This window comes from Meleagris gallopavo, chromosome 1 (assembly GCF_905368555.1).
Source record: "Meleagris gallopavo chromosome 1, MGAL_WU_HG_1.1, whole genome shotgun sequence".
Classification (NCBI taxonomy): domain Eukaryota; kingdom Metazoa; phylum Chordata; class Aves; order Galliformes; family Phasianidae; genus Meleagris; species Meleagris gallopavo.
The window spans coordinates 141,813,358-141,838,339 of record NC_139404.1 but is presented as its reverse complement, the minus strand read 5'-3'; the positions used below and the strand labels follow the sequence as shown (position 1 = coordinate 141,838,339).

Sequence of the window (24,982 nt, the reverse complement as noted above, 5' to 3'; positions counted from 1 at the left end):
ATAAAAACTCTTGATTCTGCATTTTACATATTCCCTTTTCTCCGTATATTTTTTTTCAATGTGGAATGTATCACTGAGAAATTAAAATGTGGTTCCTGTGTATTACAGGGCACTGACACTTCCTCTTGCTTTCTGCCATGCAGTAGCAAAAATTAACAAAATAAAAAATCAAGGCAAACTGTCGAGTCACTGAAATTATTTAAAAATACCATATCCATAAGAAACATGCAGACGCTTTTAAGAACTATGTTAAAAATCTTAAAATTCTGCTGTCTACTTTATCTCTGATCTAGAGTTAGTTATCACTCGGGATTTTGACATCATCTGCAAATACTCTCGTGTCATATTTTGCTATAATAAATTTGCTTTAAATATGCCCCGTGTCAATACAGTAATCCCTAGCATATTTTCCTGTAAAAACACTATTAATCTTCCTTGAAAATGAAAAGTAGCTCTGAATTTTTTTTATGAGAAGCCACTTATCTCCTCATTAGTCTGATTTGGTTTAAAGATATTAGTTCACAGCTGTAGACATTTAAATTAAAAATAAATTTTAATATAAAAATTAGCCTTGATTCATTAAATTATTCCTAACAAATTGGAAATCTGCATCTAAACAGTGACCCTCAGGAAAGGAATGTATTACTATTTTTTTGCACCAGCCTTCACATGAGAATGCTGCTTAGCTGGTGCACCGTGAACACATCAAGTCTTGTGAATACTTTTGGTTCCTCTCGCTCATCTACCATCATTTTTCATCCAAATACTAAAGCTTAAATATTCAGCTTAGGACATCCGTTGTGACAAGAATCACAACCAAGGAAAGTGCAATTCTGCTCTCAGTGTGAATTTTTTAACCATTTAGTTGTAGCTGGTGTGTCACACTGCATAAAGCTTCCCTTGCTTTAGTGCTTCTTGCTGCACATATAGTAATACAATAAGGTAATTTCTGCAGTTAGTCCCAACTCTGTTGTCCTTACCAGCCAAAACTTCCATCGACTTCAATGCTTACAACTTCAGATTTGAACTGAGTCAAAATCTGATTTTTATAAGCGACTCTATAAAGAGAGGTTTATTCCTTTTGCTAAAGCAGCTTATTTTTTCCCCAGGAGTATTGGTTTTACAGTACAGCCTTGCGATCCTCTTTTGTTTCCCAAATCAGTTAAACGAAATCTCAGATTTTCTTTTCTTTCTGTTTTTTTTTTTCTTTTTTTTTTCTTACAAAATATTCAAGAGAGAAAGATTTAAGGCACTGTCATCTTTTCTTTGTTTTCTTTCTTTTCATAGGTGCAACAAGCAATAAGGAAACTCATGACATTTTATATGCCAGGCAGAAAATAATAGTCACAGCAAAGGCATTTGGCCTCCAAGCAATAGACCTGGTTTACATTGATTTCCGAGATGAAGATGGGCTTCGTAGGCAATCAAGGGAAGGTGCCTCGATGGGCTTCACTGGTATGGGTTTCTGCCAATGTCTGAAAGTAATGCCTATATTCTTCAATTTCAAAATATTGCTACATTTATTGTTACTTTGACAAATAACTCGCTTTTTTATTACAGCTGAGTTTTTTAAAAGCTAAGTGACGCCACGCTCATATGCATTAATTAACACCTTTACACTTGTGCCTGGAAATTTTGCCTGAAAAGTCTCAGGCTGCTTTTTAAAACTGCACCCCTTGAAGCATATTACTGTATTTTGAAGAGAGGTTGGGGCAGAGGGTGTGCAGGATGTGATTCCTCCAGTCACAGAGTATGGGACAAGCAATACTGTACTTTGCAGTGCTCAGTCCACAGTCACTTTTTAAAGATATTCAGATCCCTTCTGCGTATTTTTCAAGCAGCAGTTGCTTAAAAAGCACTTGCTAGGTGAGGGAGTTGATAAGCAAACCTTGCACGCTAATTGCTACAGGAAAGTTCTTTTTTTTATTATTTTCTTTGATTTGTTTTTCATCTCCTGGCTCCCCTCCCAGTAAGTGCTGGTGACACCTACGGGTATTGGCAGACAGCAAGACCAGCAGGCTCCTTGCAACAGAGCCCTGTAATGCAGCCTGTTACCCTGTGATTGGTGTACCAGATCACTTGGACACCCTGGTGGGACAGTGCAGCCACCAAAGATTGTGTTTTTGCAATAGAAATCAGCCATTTGACACAGGCGTTATAGAATTCTAGGATTCAGCACTGACGTTTTACATTATTCGTCTGTGACTGTCGTTCAGGGTGTATGCACAGCAATCGTTTAGCTGCTCGGGTTTTGTTAGCAAAGGAAGTGCTTTAGCACACTGTATTTTTACAGTTAATGGCATACGACATCTTAAAGCACTAAGCAAAGTAGCCAAATACAGCTAGTGTTCTTTTAAAAGTGTTCTTTCAAGTGATCTGGACACGATAGTAAAAAAAAAAGACATCGATTCCCTTCAGCCCAAACTCTGCTTCCCCGTCTGCTGAGCTTCAGCAGTTGCAAAAGCAGATCTCGTTTCAGAGGCAGAGCAGGGAGCTCCTCACAGCTACACAACATTATCTGTGTCCGTGTGGACTTCCACTCTCAATTCGTCTGCTATTGAAGTGGGAAAATAATGGAGCTCCTGAATGGTAGCACCTGCTGATGGCTACGTAATCGAGACCAATCTTTTCTAGTTTAGGGAAGGGCTTGATTTTTGAAAAATTTAAGTATCTGAACCTCCTGTTGACGGAAGATGGAGCTGCAGATGCCCAGCACCTTTGAGAGCGATCTTTCTGAATGCTTAATGTGCTTTTAAATACTTTGCTCAGGCTGCCAGTTTGGAAAATTTTAAATCGCAAAGCATAAACAGCACTGATGGGGTTTTGGACTCCTCTGACTTTCTGTAGGAAGTTTTCTTGCATGAGAATAGGGTCCAGATAGGAGACAAATAAAAAGGTCATGTGTGACAATTTACAGCATCAAGATTGTATCTAACGCACCCATAAAGAATAAAGCTGTGTGTAAGGTATCAGCTTCACTAACAGAAACTCACAGCTCTTTGCCTTCTGCCTCTCTGCAGTTCTGATCACTATATCTCAGAAGTGCAGCAAGCAGCTTGACAAACACTCCCATCATAAACAGAGATGGGTCAGTATTCTGATTTTGTGGCCAAAATTCTTAAAGAAAAAAAAAATTGTTCAAAACAAAACAGATTTTTTTCCTATTTTTGGTAAAGAAAAAATATTTGAGGGCTATCAAAAATATTTCCCTTGTCTTTTTTCTTTCTTTTGCTTGCAGTTCACTTAATCTTTGTTTTTTGCTTAGTTTACCTAAATTAAAATGTCACTTCCAAACTAAAAGGAAAAACATTTGGTTCAAAAACTATAAAAATAAAAACATTTTAATATTTGCAATTTAATTTTCATCACAGAAATTTACAAATGGGCCCTAGCTTAATCCATGACCTTCTATAAAATACATCACATTTGTCACTGGCAATCGGATAATGCGATAATAAAATCCTGAAGCATTGCCTTAATTACAAGTTCTAAACACGTGATTCTTGTTATTTCTAACTATTTGTGATCACATCTTTCTACTTTTTCACATGTAATCTAAATCACTGGAATCAACAGGACTAAAATGAGGGAAAGCTCGCCAATTGCCTGGTAACTGGCAAAACGCGTGCACGCATAGGGCCACATTCACTTCTCTCAAACATAATCATAAACTCCATGTATTCAGCAAAGTTTCATGTCCTTACATTTTCTTGCATTCAGAAACCAGTAAAACAGAATTATCCTTAAAGTGATCACGTGTGTTCACTGACAATTTAACAAGTTAAATAATATAGTGAGAATTTACCATCTATTTGGTTACTGCTGTGACCCTCAGTGCCAAGTTTTTTTCCAGCTAGCTTTCAAACAGCCTGGTTTTTCTTCAGCTATGGTGTTTCCATAAAATTGATTGCTTTCAATTGTAGTTTAGCCAGTGTAATATATCTTTTGTGTATTTATTAATATATATGTATACACACACACATGCACATAAAACAGGATGTTTTACAGTGCCGGAGTCTGTGGACTTAAAGCCAGCGAGCAGCCTACGTAAATGGCCATCAGTTTTAGGAAAGTTTATGTAAAAAATTAAGGAAGACCTACGACAAGCTTTAACAGCCAACTTAGTCATTATAGAAAGTCCTGTGCTCCATGCTGAGAAGCCAGATACAAATAAGAAACACTATAGGTTTCCTCTCTTTTTGTAGTCTTTTGTAGAAGGCTAAAACGACACCATCATACAGTTACCTAAAAGACTTGACAGGTATTGATTTAAAGCACGATATATCAAGAGGTACTGTAAAAAGGATTTCATGGTCATAAATTTTAATGTATTCCAATTTTGCACTCTCTCGGTAACTTGTCAATAACAACAATTCCACTTAAAATATTTGCTTCATTCCTGCATGGCATTACGTCTATTATGCAGTTATTTGGATACATAATTCTGTGACAAAAATCCACTGAGTGCTATAAATCAAAGGTTCGATTTTCTTCTCCATAAATTGTTTGATAATGTTTTAATGAAGCAAAGTACAGCTTCCTGCTATGGATATTTGTATCAAAAGAAAATCTTTTCACAGAAATGTTTCACGCCTTAAAAAATCGTACGTGTGTTTTTATTTTTGTTGTAATTTTAAGTACAAAGTAAAATCTCTTCTTTATTTCTTCCAGAAAGTTAGGTTTTCAGCATTTTGTAGGAATTGCTTGTACACTCTCCCTCTTTAGAATTAGTTTAGAATGCATCATATTAAAAATAAGGAGCATCATGAGCTGATCAGTAGTGACATTTAATTAAAGCGACTAAAATACATTTGGTTAGAAAGAATGGAAAGCAATAGCTCAAGGAATTTGTCTGCCTATAATTTCTTTCTTAAAAAAAAAAAAAAAATCAGATTATTGTGAAGTATTTGCCATATTAAAATTTGAGATAGAGTATCTGACCGCCCTCGAGATCCTAACTGTTTAATGGGAACTAAAATAAAATCGAACGACTTGTGGATTTTAAAGAAACGTGGCAACACTGAAGGGTTACAATTGCTTTCTATCAAAAGAAAGCACTCACAATCCTTTCATGGCACACATTTATCAGAGAGCCATTGCAGGCTGACACAAGGAATTCCGGTGATGGGAATCTTTTCTCCATTCTGTTGTTTAAAACAGTGGCACGCGTGTGCTGTGATATGGGATCTATTGCATGTAGCGACGAGCTTCTTTCTAGCTTCACATCCGGGAGCCCAATGGAAGAGTCCCGTTCCTTCCCCAGGCCGGGCCACATGCCGTGGGCAGATGCCCACAGTGCCAGTGTCACCCCAGAGCCGCACCCCAGAGCTTCCTGAGGACCCCAGGGGTCCCTCGGTACCGCACGAGGGCTGGAGGAGGTGTGGGCCCAACATGGGGCACGGCAGTAGCCCCAGGCCCTTGGCCTAGCCCGAGGTGCCCCGCTGTAGGGCTGGGAGGCATGAAAGGCTTGGGGATGGGGCTCGTGGCTGCAACCCGCTCTGCCGTGTGGCATAGAGGGATTAATTTGTGTCACGGCGAGGCTTGAGGAGCCGGGAGCTGCAGTAGCCCCGCTTTATTGAAGCGCTCCCACAGCACGGCACAGGGGATGGTGCAGCCATCACGTTGCCTGTGAAATTCCCTTAGAAACGGGCTAATAACGTCGAGTGCCACACTTTGAAAACTGTCAAACAAATTAGATATGTATTTGTTTTAATGTGGCTAAGTACAATAACAGATTAGAACGGATTATGTGGCTGTCTATTCACATTGGAAAATCTCTGGTAGAAAAAAAAAAAAGGCTACACCTATTTTTATTTTCCTACTGTATGTTCATACAAGAAAGGATTAATAAAAAGTGCTTCATAACACTTCAGGGCACCTCTGGCAGCAGTTTAATATACGGTGGCTAAATAAATACCCCAGCCTACCTGCACCTGCGAACCACAACAAAAACATAAGCAGCCCTGAGCATTATGTGATGCAGAGCCAGTGCTAAGAACTGAGGGGACGATCCCTGCATGGCCGGAAACTTCTCAGTTCGATAAACCTCATTTTCTGAACACATTTTATTGCAGTTTATTTACGAGTGATTGGCAGTTCCATTTATAAAGGTAAAATTCAGAGTTGCATTGTACTCTAGCACTGCTGACTTCCCCAGACCAATAGTTCCACCAGAGATGACCCATGGAAGATGTATGGACTGAAATGAGGAGGGAGGAGAAAGAATTCTGGGTCCCTTCAAACATACTAAATGCAAGTATTGAGCCAGATATTTTTATTGTTAAAAATCTGGCACACAGTCCAGTTAAATAATAAAAGAAAACAAGTAAAATAATTAGTTCAGTAGCAGAAAGTCTGCGAGGCATAGGAGAGCCTCAAGTGGTTGGAACATTTTGCTTGAACATCTGTTTGTCGATGCATGATTCTGGTGTTATTAATCTTCTTTGTAGGTAAGCAGGTGATTCACCCTAACCAAATTGCTGTTGTCCAGGAACAGTTCTCTCCCAGCCCTGAAAAAATAAAGTGGGCACAAGAACTGATTTCTGCTTTTGAAGAACATCAGCGTTTAGGAAAGGTAAATATTTTGTTATACGATGTTGTGGAAAGTAAATTTAAATAATGTTTAAAATTTAGAGAGATTGGTGGTGGCTGTTTGCATTCGTCTTACAAAGCATGCTGCATTCGAGAGTCACGCTTTTGAAATCTGTATCTGCATCGAGACTGTAGAGTGTGTATTTATCATAAATGTGGCACCAGTGTGTTTACAAATAACCTGGCTGTCTTTTTCTCTCCCCGTTTTAACTTTAATTCTTTGAGCACAGAGCCTTCTGAGTACATGCATATATATCTGCAGCATCGGTGAATTAAAACTGCTTCTGAGTCGCACCACCAAAAGAAAATATTTGCCAGCAAAAGGCAGGTAGCTGAGCAGAAGACTCCAACAGCTTGTGCGGGCATAATTGATGGAAAGGGATAAACAGATGAGGAAGATTCAGTTTTCAGAAAATCTCTGCGTTGGTAAAACTACCTCACTTTTGGGGGGTTGATTCTGCAAACGTCCCTAGCAGCGAGTAGATTTACTTCTGAGCAGAGCTGCTTGCGGATTGTGGTTCTTAATCATTAAAAATGGGAATGTTTTATGTGCATTTACACCGATTGCTGGACCTGAAATTTGGATAGAGTGGAAAGCAAATTAACACTAGAATATGATTGTTCCTAATTTAGTGCATCATTGAGTCTCACGTTTCCTGCTCTGTGGGTTTCTGCTATGTAAATATTGCGGTGGTGATGCGCAATCTGTCTCCACTTTGTGCCAGTAATACTTAAATTAGGGGTCGCCTGAAGGAAGATTTTATGCTAGTTGCAGCATTGTCAGTTAATTATCTTAAAGGTTATTTGCTATAATCCAGTTTGCCTCTTTTTGAATGAAAAAAGTTGTGGTGAAATATGTTTGTCTTAGTGACAGCCAAGCCCGGGACAGCCAAAATCCCGATGTCAGAGCGGGTTGTGGGGGCGTGCAGAAATGGTTTACACTCGCATGCATGCAATTCAAGTGGGAAAAAATATCTTTGTTAACGAAGCTCACATGTAGGGCCGTGCATAGATTCTCGCTTTCTCTGGTACAGCTTAGAGATTTTTTGTGTGTTTTGTCACTTGCTGGTGGGTAGGAATAAGCTGCAGCGTGCCCCTTCCCCGTTCCCTTGTATCTCGGCTGCCCCAGGTGTTGTGTGTTACAGATTCTAAAAAAGGTCAAAGCAGAAACGATGCTTTCATCTCAGGATAAAGTGTGACAAGGTATTTGTTATTGGTCTGCCCTTTTCTTTGCGAAGCTGCCGCATCCCGTCTGCGGTGCCGAGGTGTTTCTAATGCGTCCTTTACTATCATATTTGGGTGCCATCCTGAGCAGTTACTTCAGGGTCACTGTTACTGTGTTACGTGCCTGGATCTCTTTGTTCTACTTCTCCTATTTTGGAGGGTGACTGTCTTCCTGTTAGTGGTTTAGAAACAGAAAATCTGTGACCAGCATTGCACGTTATCTTGATTTTAAAAGCTTGGGTCTGTTGGCAAAGGAAGCATTATAAATGTGCTGCTAGAGCAAGAGTGTGTGCAGGTAGATGCAGAATGAAAAAATCATATGACATGTTCAGCCTGATATTGTTTATTTTTTATTGCTTATAACTCATCTATGGAATACCCCTGTCGTTTGTACAGCCAGTGAGGAGACTGGGAGATGTAACTATAGTCCCAGTCTCACACAACAATGAAGCTACAGATGTTAAAATGCAAGCACTCTGCATTAGCAAGCATTATTATTTGGATTTGTTTCGAAGCTGCAATTTTATTGGCACAACATTGGTTTCCTGATCACATCAGCCATTTTTTGGTGTGTTTTAGTAATTGCTTTTCATTTAGATTGTAAGCTTCTGTAAGCAGACACAAGTACAGATTTGTGGGGGTTTGCATCTTGGTGTATTATTTCAACCATGCTTCATATATGTATGCTTTGTATTTTTTTACACTCAGCTGCCTGTCTGTAAAAAGAACTGGCAGGTTAATCTGAGAACTTCTGAGCCTCGCACTGCTCCGGTGTTGCTGGGCTTCCTAACCAAACAGTTTTCCCTGTAGTGTTTCCTGCAAACTTCTTAGCTGGGTTTGCATTTTGGTATTAAAAACGTGTCAGCTAGAAGAGCTCGGGCAGCCTGATTACTTCATATTTTTCCAAAGCAAACATATCTCACCGAGGGAGCCTCTGGCTCTGCGTCCTAGAGACACGCTAAAATGTAAGTAATAACTCTTCCCGTGCCACCTCCTGACAAATGCTCCACACAGTGGTTTTAGTAATCCTCATGTCCTAATGAAACACCTCTTCTGTTTTCCTTTTCCTTTTATTTTATTAAAGCGTTCGTGTCAGTAGGGCTGAAAATATAGCTGTGGTTAATATGGTTGAGACTTGTGTGCTTTTGCCATGTTATTAATCAAAGTTGAAAGCCTGGAAAAAATAAATGTGAGGGATTTGTGTGGTTGTTTGTGTAGCAGATAAGTTACTGGTCTTTGGTCTCTGGGATCATTGGTTTTAAAGTTTGCTGCATTTGGTCAACAGTATTTTATATTAAAATACAGTGATCAGCTTTTACAATTGGTTCCAGTTTGAGAGAGACAATTACCATAACAATCTTTCTTTGAGAAAAATCTGAGGCAGGGTCCTTCGTCCTGGAAGCTGACAAGCTTGGGCAGAGCAGCCCCCAAATTGTGAGTATTGAGGTTCCTAAAAATTTGCCTATGAGATGAGCACTGCAGAGCTGGAGATGCTGTGACAGTGTCCAAACAGAAGAGTGTTAAAGACTTTGCTGGCCAAAAACAGGTTTATATTACCAAGACAGTGCTGTTTGGGGTGTTGTTTTGGTTTGCCTTCTAGGCTGGTTTCATTGTATTTTTTAAAATATATTTTCAACTTGAAAAATAGCATATGTAGGAAATAAATAGTAACAATGCATTCTGGACAAATAAAAGACAAATGCTGAAAAAGTACATTTCATGTTTTATCAATTTATGTATTAAATGTTCTCTATTGTCTAGGAATTTGAGATCTAGAAATGAAAAGTACTGGGGAAAAAAAAAAAAAAAAAAGCATTATTTCTGTATTGTTTCAGTATTTTTCCAGCAGATCTGTTTTAGTAGGGGATGTGATTTCCAAAACTGAAAACTTCATTCTAAAGAAAGCAGAGGTAGCTGTTGGGAAAACCTAAGCATTAGATAAATCAGAGCGTGTTCAGAAATGAAGGAAAGAGGCAACAAATGTTGTCTTGCCAAACCGAAAGTCAGATTCTGTTCTAAATTTTTATAAAATTTGAACTTAACATTAAGCCCAGAAGTCAGCTTAGAAATCCAGATTAACTGAGTGTGAGAGGGCAGAGTTAGTGGGAGAAGCTGCTGGCTTATTTTGGGAAGATCTCACTTTGCTGACCGTCGCTGCTGCTCTCTGCTGCACAAGTAACTCCCATGTTTATGCTACCAGCACACTGGGTGAATAGAATATCTTCTCTATCTGTTTGTACATGATGAGTGAGTGGGACACTGCTGCTGTAAGAGGATCTTCCTGAATTGTCTGTTTTTAAAATAAGATTCAGACAGAAGGGAAAACAGGAGAGTCGAGTTAAGAGGTTGCTTACACGTTTACATCAGCGTACTAATTCATAAATGTTTTCAAAGCACCTGCACATCACACCAGGCATAGGGAGCTAAATGCTGCTGCCAACATTGCCTGTCAGGTAAGGAGTGTTTAGAACTAAGGCGAGCAATTCACAAATCCAAGCTGTAATAGGGACAAAACAGAAGAAATAATATCTGTACACGCAGTATCCAAACACACAGAGTTCTCCTTAGAAAGCTTTTGGCATACGTTTCTTGCATTCAGTTCTGTGCCATTGTACATCGTGTGCTCAGCGGCAGAGGAATAATATTTATGAACGTTAGCGATTTGACAGGCTGTAGAGCTTCTTTTACAGGCCTTTCCGGGATTATGAAAAATCTTAGGAATGCATTTATTTACACAGCATCCACCCAACAAAGGGATGGAAATTTCCAGCAGTGGTTCCCTCATAATGCTCTTTGTCTGGGACAAGCTGCCCCAAGCCACTGTATCTTGGAGACGATGCGCCTCGCGCTTGGGCCCTGTCCAGCTCCCGCCGGGCCCAGGAGGGCTCTGCCTGCTGACAGCAGACCCCTCGCAGGGCTAACGGGGCGGTCAGGACCCCACGGGGAGCGCAGGGTACCTTGTTGTGTGTTACACTGCCATATAGTACATTATATTTGGGTATCTGCAAGGATGCGTTGTCCTCATGAAGTGGGCAGCGCGTATTCCTCACACAGAGGATCCAGAGATTTGGGTGGCATTGCTGGAGTTAGGAAGTACAGGCTCGGGTACTTCTCTGTGTGTAAATGGAAAGAGCTGCTAGGATTTAAAGATAGGCTGCTGTCAGGCTGCTTGTTTTTAGAAGTGCAAATTGATGCATATGTAACAATAGAGACTGTATTTGTGCTTAAAGTTTATCTGTACAATTGTACAAAATGTGTGTTGTGTCACACTGAAGGCTTTTCTCTTAGGAAGACCCATCTGAGGGCACTTTTTGAGCCCCCTCAAGCAGAGCAGTTGGGGATGTTTTAACTAATTACTTGTGCTCTACCTGTTCCTACATTGGCACAGTCCTGAGGGAGATGTGCCAGGTGGGGAAAGCAGGAGACAGATTTCACTGCACAGGGCTGCAAAGGCTCCCAAAGCAGGGCTGAAACTCACACAAAACATTTTCTTGCTAATTCTCCCTTCTTTGCTCCCCAGCAAGCATGTATTGCATCCTAAATCTGTTTTCCTCCTCTCATTAAAGATCAATGCATGGGGTCAGAGGATCTGGGATCATATAATCATTGAATGTCTTGGGCTGGGAGGGACCTTAAAGTTCATCCAGTTACAACCTCCTGCCATGTGGTTGTAGCCTACTAGACCAGGTTGCCCAGGGCCCCTCCCAGCCTGGCCTTGAATGCCTTGCCAGACAGGTACACTGCATTTCTCTGCTCAGGAGGACCTTCATTGCCTGCCCAGCCAGGGACATGGCCCCTGCCCTCCAGGACATGCAACCACAGAGGACAGAGGATGTCACCTCTCTGGGGTCTGGGTGCCAAACCTGTCCCTCCATGAGGACACTCCATGTGGAGGTGCAGTGCCAAGAACCACTTCACACAAAGCAAATCATGAAGGCAGCCATGTGCCCAGCCCTGCTTGCAAAGTACTAACAAGTGCTCACTTTTCAAAGCAGGATCTGACATGACATGTCATGTTCTCACCAGATGGCCCTTTCTAACGCTTACTGAGGGGAATTCGGAGGCTTTTACATCCAAAATATTGTTTCAGGTAATTTCAGCAGTAGCAGTCTTGCTGCCTCTCAGCTCCATTCTGTGCTAGCTGCCATTCTCACAGAGCTAGAGCAGCTTTCTGCAAAAGCTCTCTCAGCTGGAATAGAGAAACGCAGTGAAGAATGGCTGCTTAACCCTATTCAGAGAATTAATGTGAAATTAGACATAATAATACAGAATACAAAAATAATAGCAATTCCCTTCTTGTTGACAGAACAAGCTTCACTGTCAATACTATTCTTGCCTGTGTTGCTTCACAACCACCTTCCTTTTCAGTATCAAATGCCTTCTGAGTGTCCTGTAGGCACCTACTTCCAAATTCAATTTTCGAGGCTTTAACAAATTGCTTCAGTAACTGGAAGCCTCAAGTTAATTTTGAATGACTTAATTAAGGGCATCTGAGGATACTGATCTTAATGTTAGTTACTTTTCATTTTTCTGTATAATAACTATCGTGCTCACTGGTTGGATATGATGTTTATCCAGGGAGCTGCTTTTGTGCTATGAAGTAAAGATATTCTTGGCAGCAGCATCTCCAAACCAGTGTACTCTCTAGACTTTTTCCATTCCCCATCCATTATATAGATGATGGCTGGAAACTAAGGAAGAATATTCCTAGGACTCTCTTTGTTTATTTGATTTTATTCCTTCCTACTACACATGAACACGCAGGAAGGCAATAACTACAGTGAGAAGGAATCTAGTGAAAACGCAGACAGCAATTAAAAACCCTGGTGCCAGCCTTTCATTCAGGGATCTTACACAGGCTCAGTGCAAGGTGCAGACCTCGGTGGCTTGAAGCAGTTTCTAGGGCTGGACCAAGCAGGATCTGTTGGCCCATCCCAGCCTAAATGGCTGTCTCCACTGGTTCAGACAGTCTTGGGGAACTGTGAAATGAAAACACGACTTGCCTGGTCACACAGCAGGGCAGGACCCTCATCCAAGGACTGAGAACAGTAACATTGGGTGGAGGAGATGGCACTCTTCAAGACTGAAATAATAGATATTCTGGGTTCCTGTTCTTCATCTCTCCTGCCCCATTCTGGACTGGGGGGATCACAGAGTCCTTTCCACCTGTTGAACTTTAGAGAGGACTTTCCTGTCAGAGTTCATGTACTGCTGCTAGGGGCTTATTTGAGGGGGAAAAAAAAATCTCTATTTCATGTTGCTGTTGCTCTTTTTTTCTCGACCTTTTGTGTCCTTCCATCATCTCCAAGAGGCAGAATCATGTCTCACACACACAGGCTGCCGACTAAGTCTTGCATTACAAAGTGATACATCCTCTGTACCCGTAACTGCTTCTGTACTGGTGGAAGTTTACGCAGGTGGGAAGAAACAAAAGGCAGTGATATTTGAAGTCTTATTCACATCAAGATGTGATGATGACAGGGCCTTGCTGGTGTACATATATATGTTGCAGAATTCCCTCCCTATTCATCCCTGACTTCTGTGGGTCACAGAGACCCCCTGTGTATCTCCTCTTGCCAAAAGGAAATTTCTGACAAACCTTTCCAGGGATCATTTATTTTTCCCAAAGATCTTGTTTATAAGCACCTTCCTTTCCTCATGTAACACTGTGACCAAATGAGGCAAATGTCAAAGAGTTCAGAGCAGAGGATATGAAAATATGCATCCAGAAAAGCTCTTCTAGCTTGCTGTGATGGGAGACCTCAGTTTGTCCTATGTGACTGCACTGGTTCTTTCGCCATTTCCTACTGCAAAGATGCTAAAAGAAGGCTGAGAGTTGTGTGTTGATTTGGAGGCAGGACAGACCTGAGCAGAGAGGAGTGGGAGAGTTTTTCTTGTTATAACCTGAAAAACGTTGACCCAGATATCATTGACCAGCTCCTAGCAGCTCACTGACCTTTGGAAGTTCACCAAAAATAAAAGTGGAATTGTGACCCAGCTCTCTGTGATGGCTTTTTGGCGACAACATGCAGAAGAAAAAGAAAATTAATTAAGCCTTCATTCAGCACCATCACAGCTGTTAGCTTATTTCCTACTCTTGACTTCCCCAAAAATATGGTTTCAACCTTCTGTTTGAAGGGAAAGTCATTCCTTTGTGGTTAGGCTAATCACTCCTCCCCCAGGCACAGACCCAGCTCCATGTGCTGCGAGCTGGGCTCCCTTTTGTTCAAATACCTGTAAGCAAATCCAAGCGTTCTTTTTAAGCCCTGAAGCAGAGATTTCCACATTTCCTCTGCAGGGGGGTGCTTAAAGAATGTGTGTTTTCATTAATCCTTGAGGGAATTATCTTCCTGAATGCCATGCTTTTTAGGAGGACCCTTTGCCATCCACCTGCTTCCTCCCCTCCTCTGAAGAGCAAATCTGCCATTCTTCCAGGGCACAGCACTCCCATTTCCTTAGCACAGGTTAATGTGCAGGATAAGGGATAATGTTCTCAGACCTGGGAGGATTTTAATGGGTTTATTCTATGTATATTTGTGGTCTCCAAAAAGTCCTAAGTAGACTTCTGGGATCTATCCCCAAATAATCCATCGAATTACAACAGAAATAGAGAATGCTTCTCAGGCAATTGTGTCTCAAAGACATTTCTAGTGTCTGTGGAATTGGGGACACTTGTCTACATGAGTGCAGGGATTTGGTCTGCAAGGGAAAGTATTTCTAGTGGAATTGAGAAGAAAAGTAATCGAAGAAAGGCACATCTTCATCAGCAGAGCAGTGTTTCTAACCTAGTGCCAGCAGAGTGCCTCCAAAGGACTTGCCCTCGCTCAAGAGCTTGCTCATCTTCTGAACACATCACCTAACCAGCAGCAGAGATTTGCTGGCAATTTCACAGGCATTCAATAACCCTCATCTCAGACCTATGTTTAATTCAAAATTCAGGAGCAGGTTCTTTCTCATAGGTACTGCAATTCCATGGAACATGACCTTGGCTCTCTTCTCCTCTTCTTCCACTGACCAGAGTACCCCATGCTAAGGCCCTATCTGCTCATGAACATGTCCTGGTACCTCCAAGCCTGCCATCCAAATCTCCTGAGTAGGATCCCAAAGTAAACTGCTTTGAGAGAGCTGGCTGTCTCAAATGGAACTGCCCAATTCAGTCCATACTTGTAGACACACAACTGAGCATAGCACCATTGGCTATATTATTTCACATTATACAAGATAACTGTTGTTTTTTTTCTACAATAGACAAACCACAAGCAAGGTTTATTAGCAAAGGTCAAGGTAATTGATAACAACTATTGTTGATTCCCAAAAGTCCTCACAACCACTTGGAGTCACATCTGTAACCAAAAGGGAAGCCAGTAGATTTTGGTGATTTTTTTGGATTTTCTAAGTACTTTCAAATGTTTGTACTTGCTAGCATTTAGGAAAACTGATCCTGTTTCTGGTATTTTCCTCCATCTAAGAAGAGAGGACTTGCAGCAGCATTTGCAAGGAGCTCATTGCAGCCACCCAGATGGATATGGGTAGATGCAAAGAAAGAGCAAATACTGAGGAAACTGCCCCAAGTGTTCCCAGGAGTGGGAATTCCACTAATTCCTCCCTCTTGTCAACCAAGGGGGACTAGTTTGTCTGATTGCTGTCCCACATGTCCCAGAACAATTACTACTTCGGTTTAATTAACTCATTGTCTTTCATCCAAGCCATCACTCAGAGGCAAGTGTGCTACAGAGCTATGAGGTCCCTGAAGTGCTCTGTACCCCAATAGCTTCAGCCAGCTTGTTTCTTTAGTTTACCCAGTGATACATAAGTGTATGGGGCTGCTGAATCACGTCCTGAACCTCTGATTGATCACTTGAGGCAAGCAATGAGTCAGCCATGGGAGCACAGGTGAAGGCAATTCACCTGTGCTGCAGGAAGGGGTGGAGCCTGGCTCCACCTCTCCTAGACCCATTTAAGAGCTGACTGCCAGTGGGGAAGGATCTCTCTGGAGATCTGCTCCACTGGAGTCCATCTTGTGAGCCCAGGATAGGATGAATGACTTTCTCTCATTACTCCAATATAAATTATATTAGCCAAGCTCCTGAATATGCATGTACTATCTGTATATCCATTGACTATACAATAAGGAAACAAAAGTGGAAGGAGTAAAACCCTGTATAGCACTGCACGTTATCTGGTGATGTTTCAGCAGAAATGAAGAAGTTAGAGACTTCAATTTCCATTATCTTCTGCAAAGTCATGACAAGTAACTCTGGTTTTTCTGTCCATCCAAAGTCAACACAACTTCCACACATAATAAATGCTGGCAAGAGAGTTGGATGTGGAGTTTTTTCCCCTTTCCTGGCTCCCCCAAAATGCATTGATCCCCAGCAGATACAAAAATCGCTAACTCTGAATCCCATTCATTTACTTTCTAGGAAGATCAAATACGTCTTGCCATAGAAAACTTATGGTACGCTTGTGAGAGGGCAGTATAGATTTAGCAAGCTCTTAACCATCCCCAAAATTTCACAAGGCAGAAGTTCCTGGATGCTGCCTCATACAAACACACAAAAAGATCTGCATGTTCCAGGAACCATTGCATTAACACATTCAGCCTTCGGTCATTGCATATAAAAGATCAATGCTAAACCTTTCTGCTACTTGGTGCTTGTTGTATAGATGTGACACATTCAAAATTTGTGACCCTGATCCATGGCAATGCACGGACAGGGTTGTCATGTGCATTGTCAGCGAGGAGTCCCAGTTATGCACTGAACTTTGTTAGATCTAAGTTAGTTTAGGCAATGGCTATGATTAGTTGCCCCCTTTTTCTCAGACAGCCTCTGCAGGTCCCAACCTGTCAAAGTGACTGATCTCTGTCAGCTCTCTGTTGCTGCTTCCCATGTCTGCAGGCTGGATTTCTGTGGCACTGACACTGACTGGGCTCAGTTCTCTTTTTTTCAAGACTAGCACTTTTTGTTAGTTTCCTCCTGGAAAAAAAAAAAAAAAAAAGAGACAGAAAGAAAAAAAGAGAAAAAAAAGAAAGAACAAAATAGAAAAAAAAAGAAGAAAAAAGAAGAAAAAAGATTAAAAAGACAGCAACTTTCTCTAATTTTAATTCCCTTCCAGCTGTTTTGTTTGTCAAAAGCCCTCTATGTTCTGTTCTCAGAGCACTTTAGGACACACTGAAATTCATCATAGAGGGGATAGTACCTCTTTGGGCTCGGCCTGGATCTTGTTTCCTTGAGAGCAGACTCTGGGTCTGACCAGCAGCTGAACTACTGGAAGTACAGGCTGGAAGTGTGAGATGATTGAAGACCATCAGCCAAAAAGAAAATTTAGATCTATGGCTACACCGATCCTCAGATTAACACTATCAAAGTAAACGGTGTTTATAGAAAGTCTCGTTTTCTTCGTATTAATGTGAATAAAAATCAAAAGAGTGTTAAAGGCAAATTTCAGCTACCAGAGTCGGAAAAGAGAGCGTGGGGACAAAGCTGTAATTATGGGTATTTCCTATCTGCCGAAACCTGTGGGTGGAAGAGGAGGCAGTGAATAGGGCATATTCAATGGCATTAAAATCGGTTTCTTTTTCTGGACTTTAGCTCAGCACTGCAAATTAGCAGGGAGAAATTAAGCCTCTGAGTGAACGGGCAGAGAAGCCAAATTCTTTGTGCTACTCATTGCTGCTTTTTTTCCCTTTGAGAATTCAAATTCATAACAGCCAAACCTGCAGCTGCGTGCTGACAGGAGGATGCACTGCTTACCTGCCGTGGTTCTGTGTTCATGCCTCCACGTGCTGCTATCCCATTTTCCTTTCAGGACGGGCCCTGAAGACCATGTCCTGACCCCTCAACCATCACTGGGGAATCCAACTCTTTGCACAACACTGCAGGCACTTGGGAGAGCTGCTCCCAATGCAGCCACTTCTCAGGGCTGGGAAGGGCCACTCCAGACCTTAACAGCTCTCTGCTTATCACGCACACATGAATTTCTCTTTTAAACAATAGCTATTCTGCAACCGACTGCTTATAGGAAAACAGGCACAATTAAAAGACATTTTTCTCACTGTGAAAAAATATGCCTTGTGCTAACCAGGAGTGTTAGATCATAGATTTGAGTGATTCCAAAGAATAACGTCATAAAATGTCTACTTAAATCTTACGGTATTTTCACATCAGTTAATAAATGGAGTGGTTTGAGACTGCATCTTCTGTTAATGTTGAAACTATACATGAAACTGCCTGGGATGTCACGAAGGCAGAAAGTATTATTATCGTTATTGTAATTAATATTGTTGTTGCTATTAATGTAGGCTTGATCGGTTGCTCTGTAAACAAGACATTCGATCTGAAGCATCTGCAACTGAGTGCTGTCAGTCCGTTATTCTCTGACCCCCCTAAAATACTGCAAGATCTAGCATGAAATCCTACTTACAATAAAATCATAGCTCTAACTATTGCTTTGTTAATGGCTCCTACAGAGCCTGCTCTTATATGCAGCGATACTGATTTGTGTCATGTTATTGTTCAAGAAGGATTTTGTTTTACTTGTTCCACAACGTGATTTAGTGTTTAATTCATACTCCTTCAGTCAACCGATGTGCCGATGTGTACCACCAGAGCAGCACATTTCATTCCCATTTCTGTCAATGGGCAATGTTTTCCCTCTGTTTATGAGATTCCTCCATTTAACCCTACCAGACCTCAAAGACAAGCAGACAGCAGCAAGCTGCCTATCCCAACCCGTGTGCCCGCAGCAACCCGTTCCCATGCCGTACCCCCATCCTCAGCTCACTTACTACCGGACCTGTCCCTGGACCCGGTGCCACACTGCACAGGGTGCCCCTCTCAGCTCCTTCCCCCTTGGCTCTGAACTCCCTGGGGAGAGAATTGCACCTGCGTGTTTGCTTTATCCAAGAATGTGTCAAGGTACTGTCAGAACTACAAATAACATTTTTTCTCCCCTGTTTTTTGGCATATCCCGGTGCACGGAGCTTTATCATCAAGTCCTTTCTTGGTAAGAACACCCAACTCAGGTTTTGCTCTGCTTCATACGCGTTTCTTCTGCTGAGTGGTAGCTGCGATGCATTGCTGATTGTTTTGAACTCAGCACAGCGCCAGCACAGAGTCCCTGGAAATGCAAAGTGAGGTCCGTCTTTCCTTGGCTCTCCCATCACTGCTGATGTGTGTTGGGATCACTGCTGGGACACCCCCTATAGCAGCATTCAGGTGGGCTTCCCACTTCTTCCAGAGATTTGGGCTAGATTCTTACAATAACCACAATAGTACAATAACCATTTGTTTTTCCCAGGCTCCAGCCATCCCCATGCTCTGACCACAGCAGCCCTGCTGGGGAGGCCCAGCCATACACCCAGACATGGGGATTCCCTCTGCCCGCCCCAAAACCACCTTTATTCCAGGTGTTGGTTAGCTCGTCCCCTAGGAGCCATCTCTGCACCCTGCCAGCAGATGTGTTCTGATAGGAGAGCCGGGCTGCAGCTTCCCATGCCCGCTCAGGCCAGTTGCTCTCTCTCTTGCAGGGCGCATTCACGTTCCGCGGGAGCATGATAGACATGCCGCTGTTGAAGCAGGCACGGAACATTGTTACGCTTGCCACAGCCATCAAGAAAAAATGATCTGGTAAATGGAGCGCTCACCATGGGGCCACGGAAGCTTGTTTTAAAAGATGACTATAAGACTTCGGGGGAAAAAAAAAATCAAATGCATCGCGCTTAAGCAGAAATTCATTGACGTTTTGCAGATCTGCCATAATTTCCTTGCCAGAATTGCTCGTCGCTAACGGTGCTCGCAACCCAAAGTGCCACTCGCTCTCAATGCCTGCCACGGTACTATGTCATGCCTGCATGATAGCATGGCTATGGGATCGTGGCTTCACAAGAGGATACCAGCAGGATTTGAGCAGTGAGCTCCCCTCAAATAACCAGTGGACACCGGTCAGCCTTCAGTCTCCATTCCCATGCCAAAGTCCATCTGAAAGTCAAAGCTCTGGGTAATCACACATCAGCTGAAGTAAATGTGATGAAACTCACTATCCTGCACAGGCTTCTCAGCCCCCCACCCCCACCCCCATGTATCTGTGCCATTAAAACACTGCCTCTACACAAGACTCTGGCTCTGCTTTCGCCAGCCGCGGTCGAGGCACGGTTCTCAGCAGCACAATGCGGCAGAACTTGTGCATATGGTCGCGAGTCAGATTTACATCACATTAGGGATACGGCGACAGGTCATGTGGGCCGTGTGGTTAACGGGCTTAGTAAAGCTGTTTTGAAGAGGTTAACCCAGCTTGTAGTAAGGGTAAATAAACATAACAACCGGGCATTGTCCTCTATTCAGCATGTACTCTTATATGGAGGGCTAAAGGGTATTGAAGCTGCAGAGGATCAACTTGTGGTTGCCAGAGGACTCCAATGAAGTTTGAAACACCAACAATCAGAGATTTTGTTTCTGTTCCTCATTAAATCATGAGCTTTTGTGCTCAGACTATGAACGACTGTTCTTTAAGAAATTAACAGAATGGGAAGTTTTAAACTATGCACCAACCTTTTCATGACCTACACAGCAGCAATGCTGCTGCACTTAGACAAACACCGCGGGGAAGGCTGTTCTGTTTATTTAAATTTGTAAATAGAAAACAGTTGTTTTTGGGACTCATTCCTCGCCGCCTCCATGGCCGTTTTATGCAGGGAGTCACAGCACCTTCTCCCTCCCATCTGCTCGCTTCTTGTGCTTCCCGCACCTCGAGCAGCGCCTTTTGAACGCTTTGCTTAGTTCTGATGGAGGGGAGAGGAAGGGAAAAATAAAAAAGAAATAGGAAGAACAGAACCCAGCCTCAACCCAACACACCGTGGCTGAAGAGCTGCGGCTTGGCCAGGCCCCAGCATTGGGGTACATACGAGATGACCCCAGGGTCCGAGTGGCATGGGGTGAGCTGTCCTGCTGCAGGGTGACTCATCCCAATGGTGTGGAGTGACCTGTCTCAGAGCAGGGTGAGCTGTCCCCATGGCACAGGAACCCCCAGGCTAATCAGATTAACGAAGGACTACATTCCCAGATTGTATCTTGTAGCCCCCCCAGCCCTAGCCCTGTGAGTCCCTTTGTTATTAATTCTTGGATGACTAAATTACGGGTAGCGCTGTTAAAACATTATCGGGACTAATGAGAAACAATTACTTAGGAGATGATCTGGGACAGGCAGGGCCAGGCGCGTTTCTAGCTCTCCCCACAGATTACGTCTGTAAATCATCAGGTGCAGGGCAGCATGGGGGCGAGGCCTGGCACAGGGAAAGCAAAATAAGATACAGGGTCGGGATCTTTTTTTTTTTTTCTTTTTGCATAATTTTTTCATTAATCTCAATAGGACCCGTGTGGCATAGATTGTTTTATTCCCTTCGTGCCATGTTGGGAGGGGGAGCGGATCCCCCCATAACTCCTGCATTGTCCCCACAGCCCCAGGGGTCCCAGCAGAACCTGGCCCCAAAAACTTCATTCCAGAGGAATAGAGGACCCGACCCCGTGCCTTCACCCCAGCACTGGGGCATTCCTGTTTCCCCCAAAGTCCCTCAGATCTCCTCCAGCGGAGAGTCCCGCGTTCATTTCCCAGCCCTAACAAGCTGCGCTTTATAACAAATAAAATCCCATTTATTTGTTTCTCAGTTTACTTCTGGGAGCGCTACGTGCTTCCCGGCTTTATTCTGTCCCTCTTTCTTCCCTTCTCTTTCCCTCTCCATCTCTCCCGCCTGGTGCCAGGCAAGCAATTGATGAAACAAAACAGATTATAAGATTAGCAGCAGGATTTTGTGCATATTAATGATAGGGAAGGGCGCCGAATGGGTTTGTAATTGCAGATCTCGCACTCGGGATTGGGAACTGTAGCCCTGCTGCAGCAAAGACCCCCCTGTGAGGTTTTCACATTGGAACTTAGGGGAAAAGTGAAAAAGTAATTACCAGAGCACAACATTGAAATGTTAAAGCACTTATTCTTTCTTTCAGCGTTCTGTTTTAAAGGGGGAAAACGGGCAAAATGGAAAATAAATTACTTTCAAATAAGTAGGTTAGCACCTGAATGCTAGTGTGCATTTTCCCTTTTGCTGTTGCTTCTTTTTTTTTCTCTCCTTTCCTTTCCTTTCCTTTTTTTTTTTTTTTAATCAGATTCTAGCAGTTATTGAGCAGGGCACTGCTCAAGCCGCCATCCGGGCGGCAGCACGGGGAGAGAGCAGGGGCACGGCAGCGGGGGCAAAGCAGCAGCAAAGGGCTCTTCAAAGCCGCGCTCGGAAATTCAGAGGGTTTTTTAAATTTTTTTTTTTTTTTTTTGCCTTTGGTTTTGTTTTGAAATCGGGGCTTGAAAGGAAAAGATTGTTTTGGTTTCCTCTCCAACTACGGCATCAAACGGCGCTCTGGAAGGGATGCATTTCCCAATGCAGTCCCTTGCCGCTCTCCCACAGCACCGAGCAGTGCCCGAGCCCAGGCTGTGCCTCCTCCTGGGGTCCCAAGGACTACCTCACCCTCCCGGAGCAGATCTCCCAGCTCTGAGGTCCGCACTCTATCCCCACCGCCGCTCATGTTGCACACACGCCCTGCTGCAATTCCGCCGCCAACGGAAATCAATGAACCCAGAAGAAATGGGCTCTGAAAACTTTTTGTCTGCGTGATAGAAAAAGGGAGTACCTGCTCCTAGGCAGCAATTCCTTATTTTGAACTGGAGGAAGAGGGGAGGAGGGTGAAAAAATGAAAAGCAAGCACGGCTTTGAGCACATTTCATTCATTCTCCGGCTATTTTGGAGAACCATGCAGTGCAGGTCATCGGCTCCTGTTCTAAAGAGCGGGGTGGGGGTAAACCTGTGGGGTGAGGCATTGCCTTGTTTTCTGTTTCTCCTCAAGCCCCTTTCACCTCCTAGCCCTGAGCGTCCCTCCCTAGGCAGGAGGGATTCCGCTCCCCACGCTACAGGAGTGGGTGCCCTAGCAGGGAGATAAGCATCCCACTGTGCTCCAGTCGCTTCCCAGCACAGAGCTGATACTCCCAAATCTGCTCTGCAAACTGATGCTGGGTCTCACACTTCTGATTTTGTTTCTATTTCTGCTATCAAAAATCCCCACTGCTGTAACACTCCATTGGAGGGGTGGGAGGGAAGGATAATAAATTTTTTTTTAATTGCTTCCCTGGCTATAAATTGTCATGCATTGGGCTATTTTTTTTCCTTGAACAAAAGCACAATTGACAGTGGGGCTTAGGGAAAAACAAGAGGGGGCTTTGAGCCCCACGGCTCCCCTGTGCATTGAACCTGAGCCAGGGGGGTGGCTGTGCCCAGAAGTTGAAGGACACCGAGAGCCGCAACACAACAATAGGGATTTTTATGTCTCACCAACTGTTTTTGCAGCTGCATCTTGCCCCCTCCTCCTCTCCTCTCCCCCCATTATTCCATGTGAGAACCAAGTACGAAAATAGGAGCCGTGCTCTCCCTCCGTCCTGAGCAAGCGTGCATAAATCCAGACACCACAGAAGTCTGGAGCTCGTTGTTACCAGCAAGGGCTATGGGCAAACACAGTGCTTGTTTCGCGCTTCTGTACCGCATTTTGCTCTTCTTGTCACGGATGGGAGGACATACCTGAAGCGCGCTGCTGGCATGCCTGGTTGCAGTGCTGGCCCCCACACCCCCACCTCTCTGTTTCCCAGCATCCCCTCCATGCATGCACCTGGACATCCCAAATATCCCAGCAAAGCCCCTCTTCTCACACACCACGAGCAGAGGCTGAGGGATGGGGATGGATGCGTGTTCACCCATCCCCTCCAGTGGGACTGTGCTGGGCAGAAGGGCAGGCAGAGCTCAGCTGACTTTGCAGCGGATGAAAATACAAACACCTGAACTATTTGTAAAAGAAATCAGCAAAATTAAAAAAAAAAAAAAACCATCCCTTTGAAGACCACTTGCACTGTAAGTCACTAAAGAAAAGAAACAAGTTTTCTTTGAAGCAGGCTGGATCAGCGTCTGACACAGAGCCTTGATGAGGGAGTTGAACTAGGCAAGCCCCATGGTATGTTCTAGCCTTATGTTCTGGTGATGCTCTGCCTCCCGAGCCTCTGCCCTCACTGCCCCAAGGAGCAGTGGGCACAGGGCCCTCACCCACCCAATAGACAGCCCGAGCAGGTGCTGTAGCCACAGTGGGCAGCTGCCTCTTGGTGGCAGGCACAGGATTTTCACCTGTTCAGTGTGGCAGAAACACAGCCATGAGTCTTTTCACTTTAAGGCACGCTCCTCTTACTGGGCTTAAGTTTATGACAGTATTTATATCCTTTAAAACTCTTTTTTTTTTTTTCCTTCCAGTTTGCATCTTACTTTATAATAAATCCAGTCCAGATGCATCATCACTGCATGCAGCGTGCAACCATGTAGCACAGGAAGCAAATCATTCCTTTTGCACTGCAGTATGGAACAGAGCATTTGCAAAAAGCATTCAAACTCCGCCATTTGGTTCAATTTCAGATTAATGTCCTGCCCTGGTATCATTCTGGATGATTTTTAATCAGGTATATTCTCTGCTTTGCTCTTACATAAAACATCTTACTGGCCGAACCGCAAAATGCTGCAAAGGCACCAATTGAAACAAAAAGATATTGTCCAAACTAAAATGTGTCCCATCCCCAAACAGCGTCCGGAGCATCCAGGTGGTAGGGGACATTTTTCAGCCACGTGCAAACCGTGAACCATATTCAAAATTAAGTCTCTGTATTAAAATCGTCATCTCTGAGCCTCCCGCTGGCAGCTGCCACTGTTCAGCACAGTGACATCTTCCCTGGCACCGGCAGGCTGGGAGCTCGCACAGACATCACCAAGCAATTTCCTACTGCTCTGCAGACATCAGGGCTTTACATCAACGTGTGCCAAGAAAGCACAAGGAGTGCAAGGTGATGGGTGGAATGGGGAAGTGGCCATGGGCGTTTTTGTCCTGCACACAAGGGTGGAAGCCGTTTTACAATCCTCTGTTAAAACAGCATATTGCTGATGTCACAAATTATGTCATTTTTCAGCAAGCTGTTAGGGAGCAGCGGGATGCTTAGAGGTCCCAATCTGAGCGCACAGCTTGAGGCCTCATCATCCATTGAAATCAAGGAAACACTCCAGTCCCCCGACCTCTGTTTACAAATAATATATCAAGAATCA

General features: G+C 43.4%; 1 protein-coding gene across 3 annotated transcripts in view; it reads left to right on the top strand.

Annotated features, from left to right (window-relative positions):
* CLYBL (citramalyl-CoA lyase) overlaps window positions 1-20,458 on the top strand; it is a 169,102-nt gene extending 148,644 nt beyond the window's left edge. For 2 of the 3 annotated variants that reach the window (XM_085215573.1, XM_085215572.1), the window contains exons 6-9: window positions 1,288-1,455; window positions 6,450-6,574; window positions 6,822-6,915; window positions 19,346-20,458. In XM_085215573.1, the coding sequence (XP_085071699.1) occupies window positions 1,288-1,455; window positions 6,450-6,574; window positions 6,822-6,915; window positions 19,346-19,449 (491 nt within the window). In that variant the 3' untranslated portion in view covers window positions 19,450-20,458. The remainder of the gene's footprint in view (window positions 1-1,287; window positions 1,456-6,449; window positions 6,575-6,821; window positions 6,916-19,345) is intronic. The other variant, XM_085215574.1, reaches the window with a different exon arrangement.
* The last annotated feature ends 4,524 nt before the right edge of the window (window positions 20,459-24,982 follow it).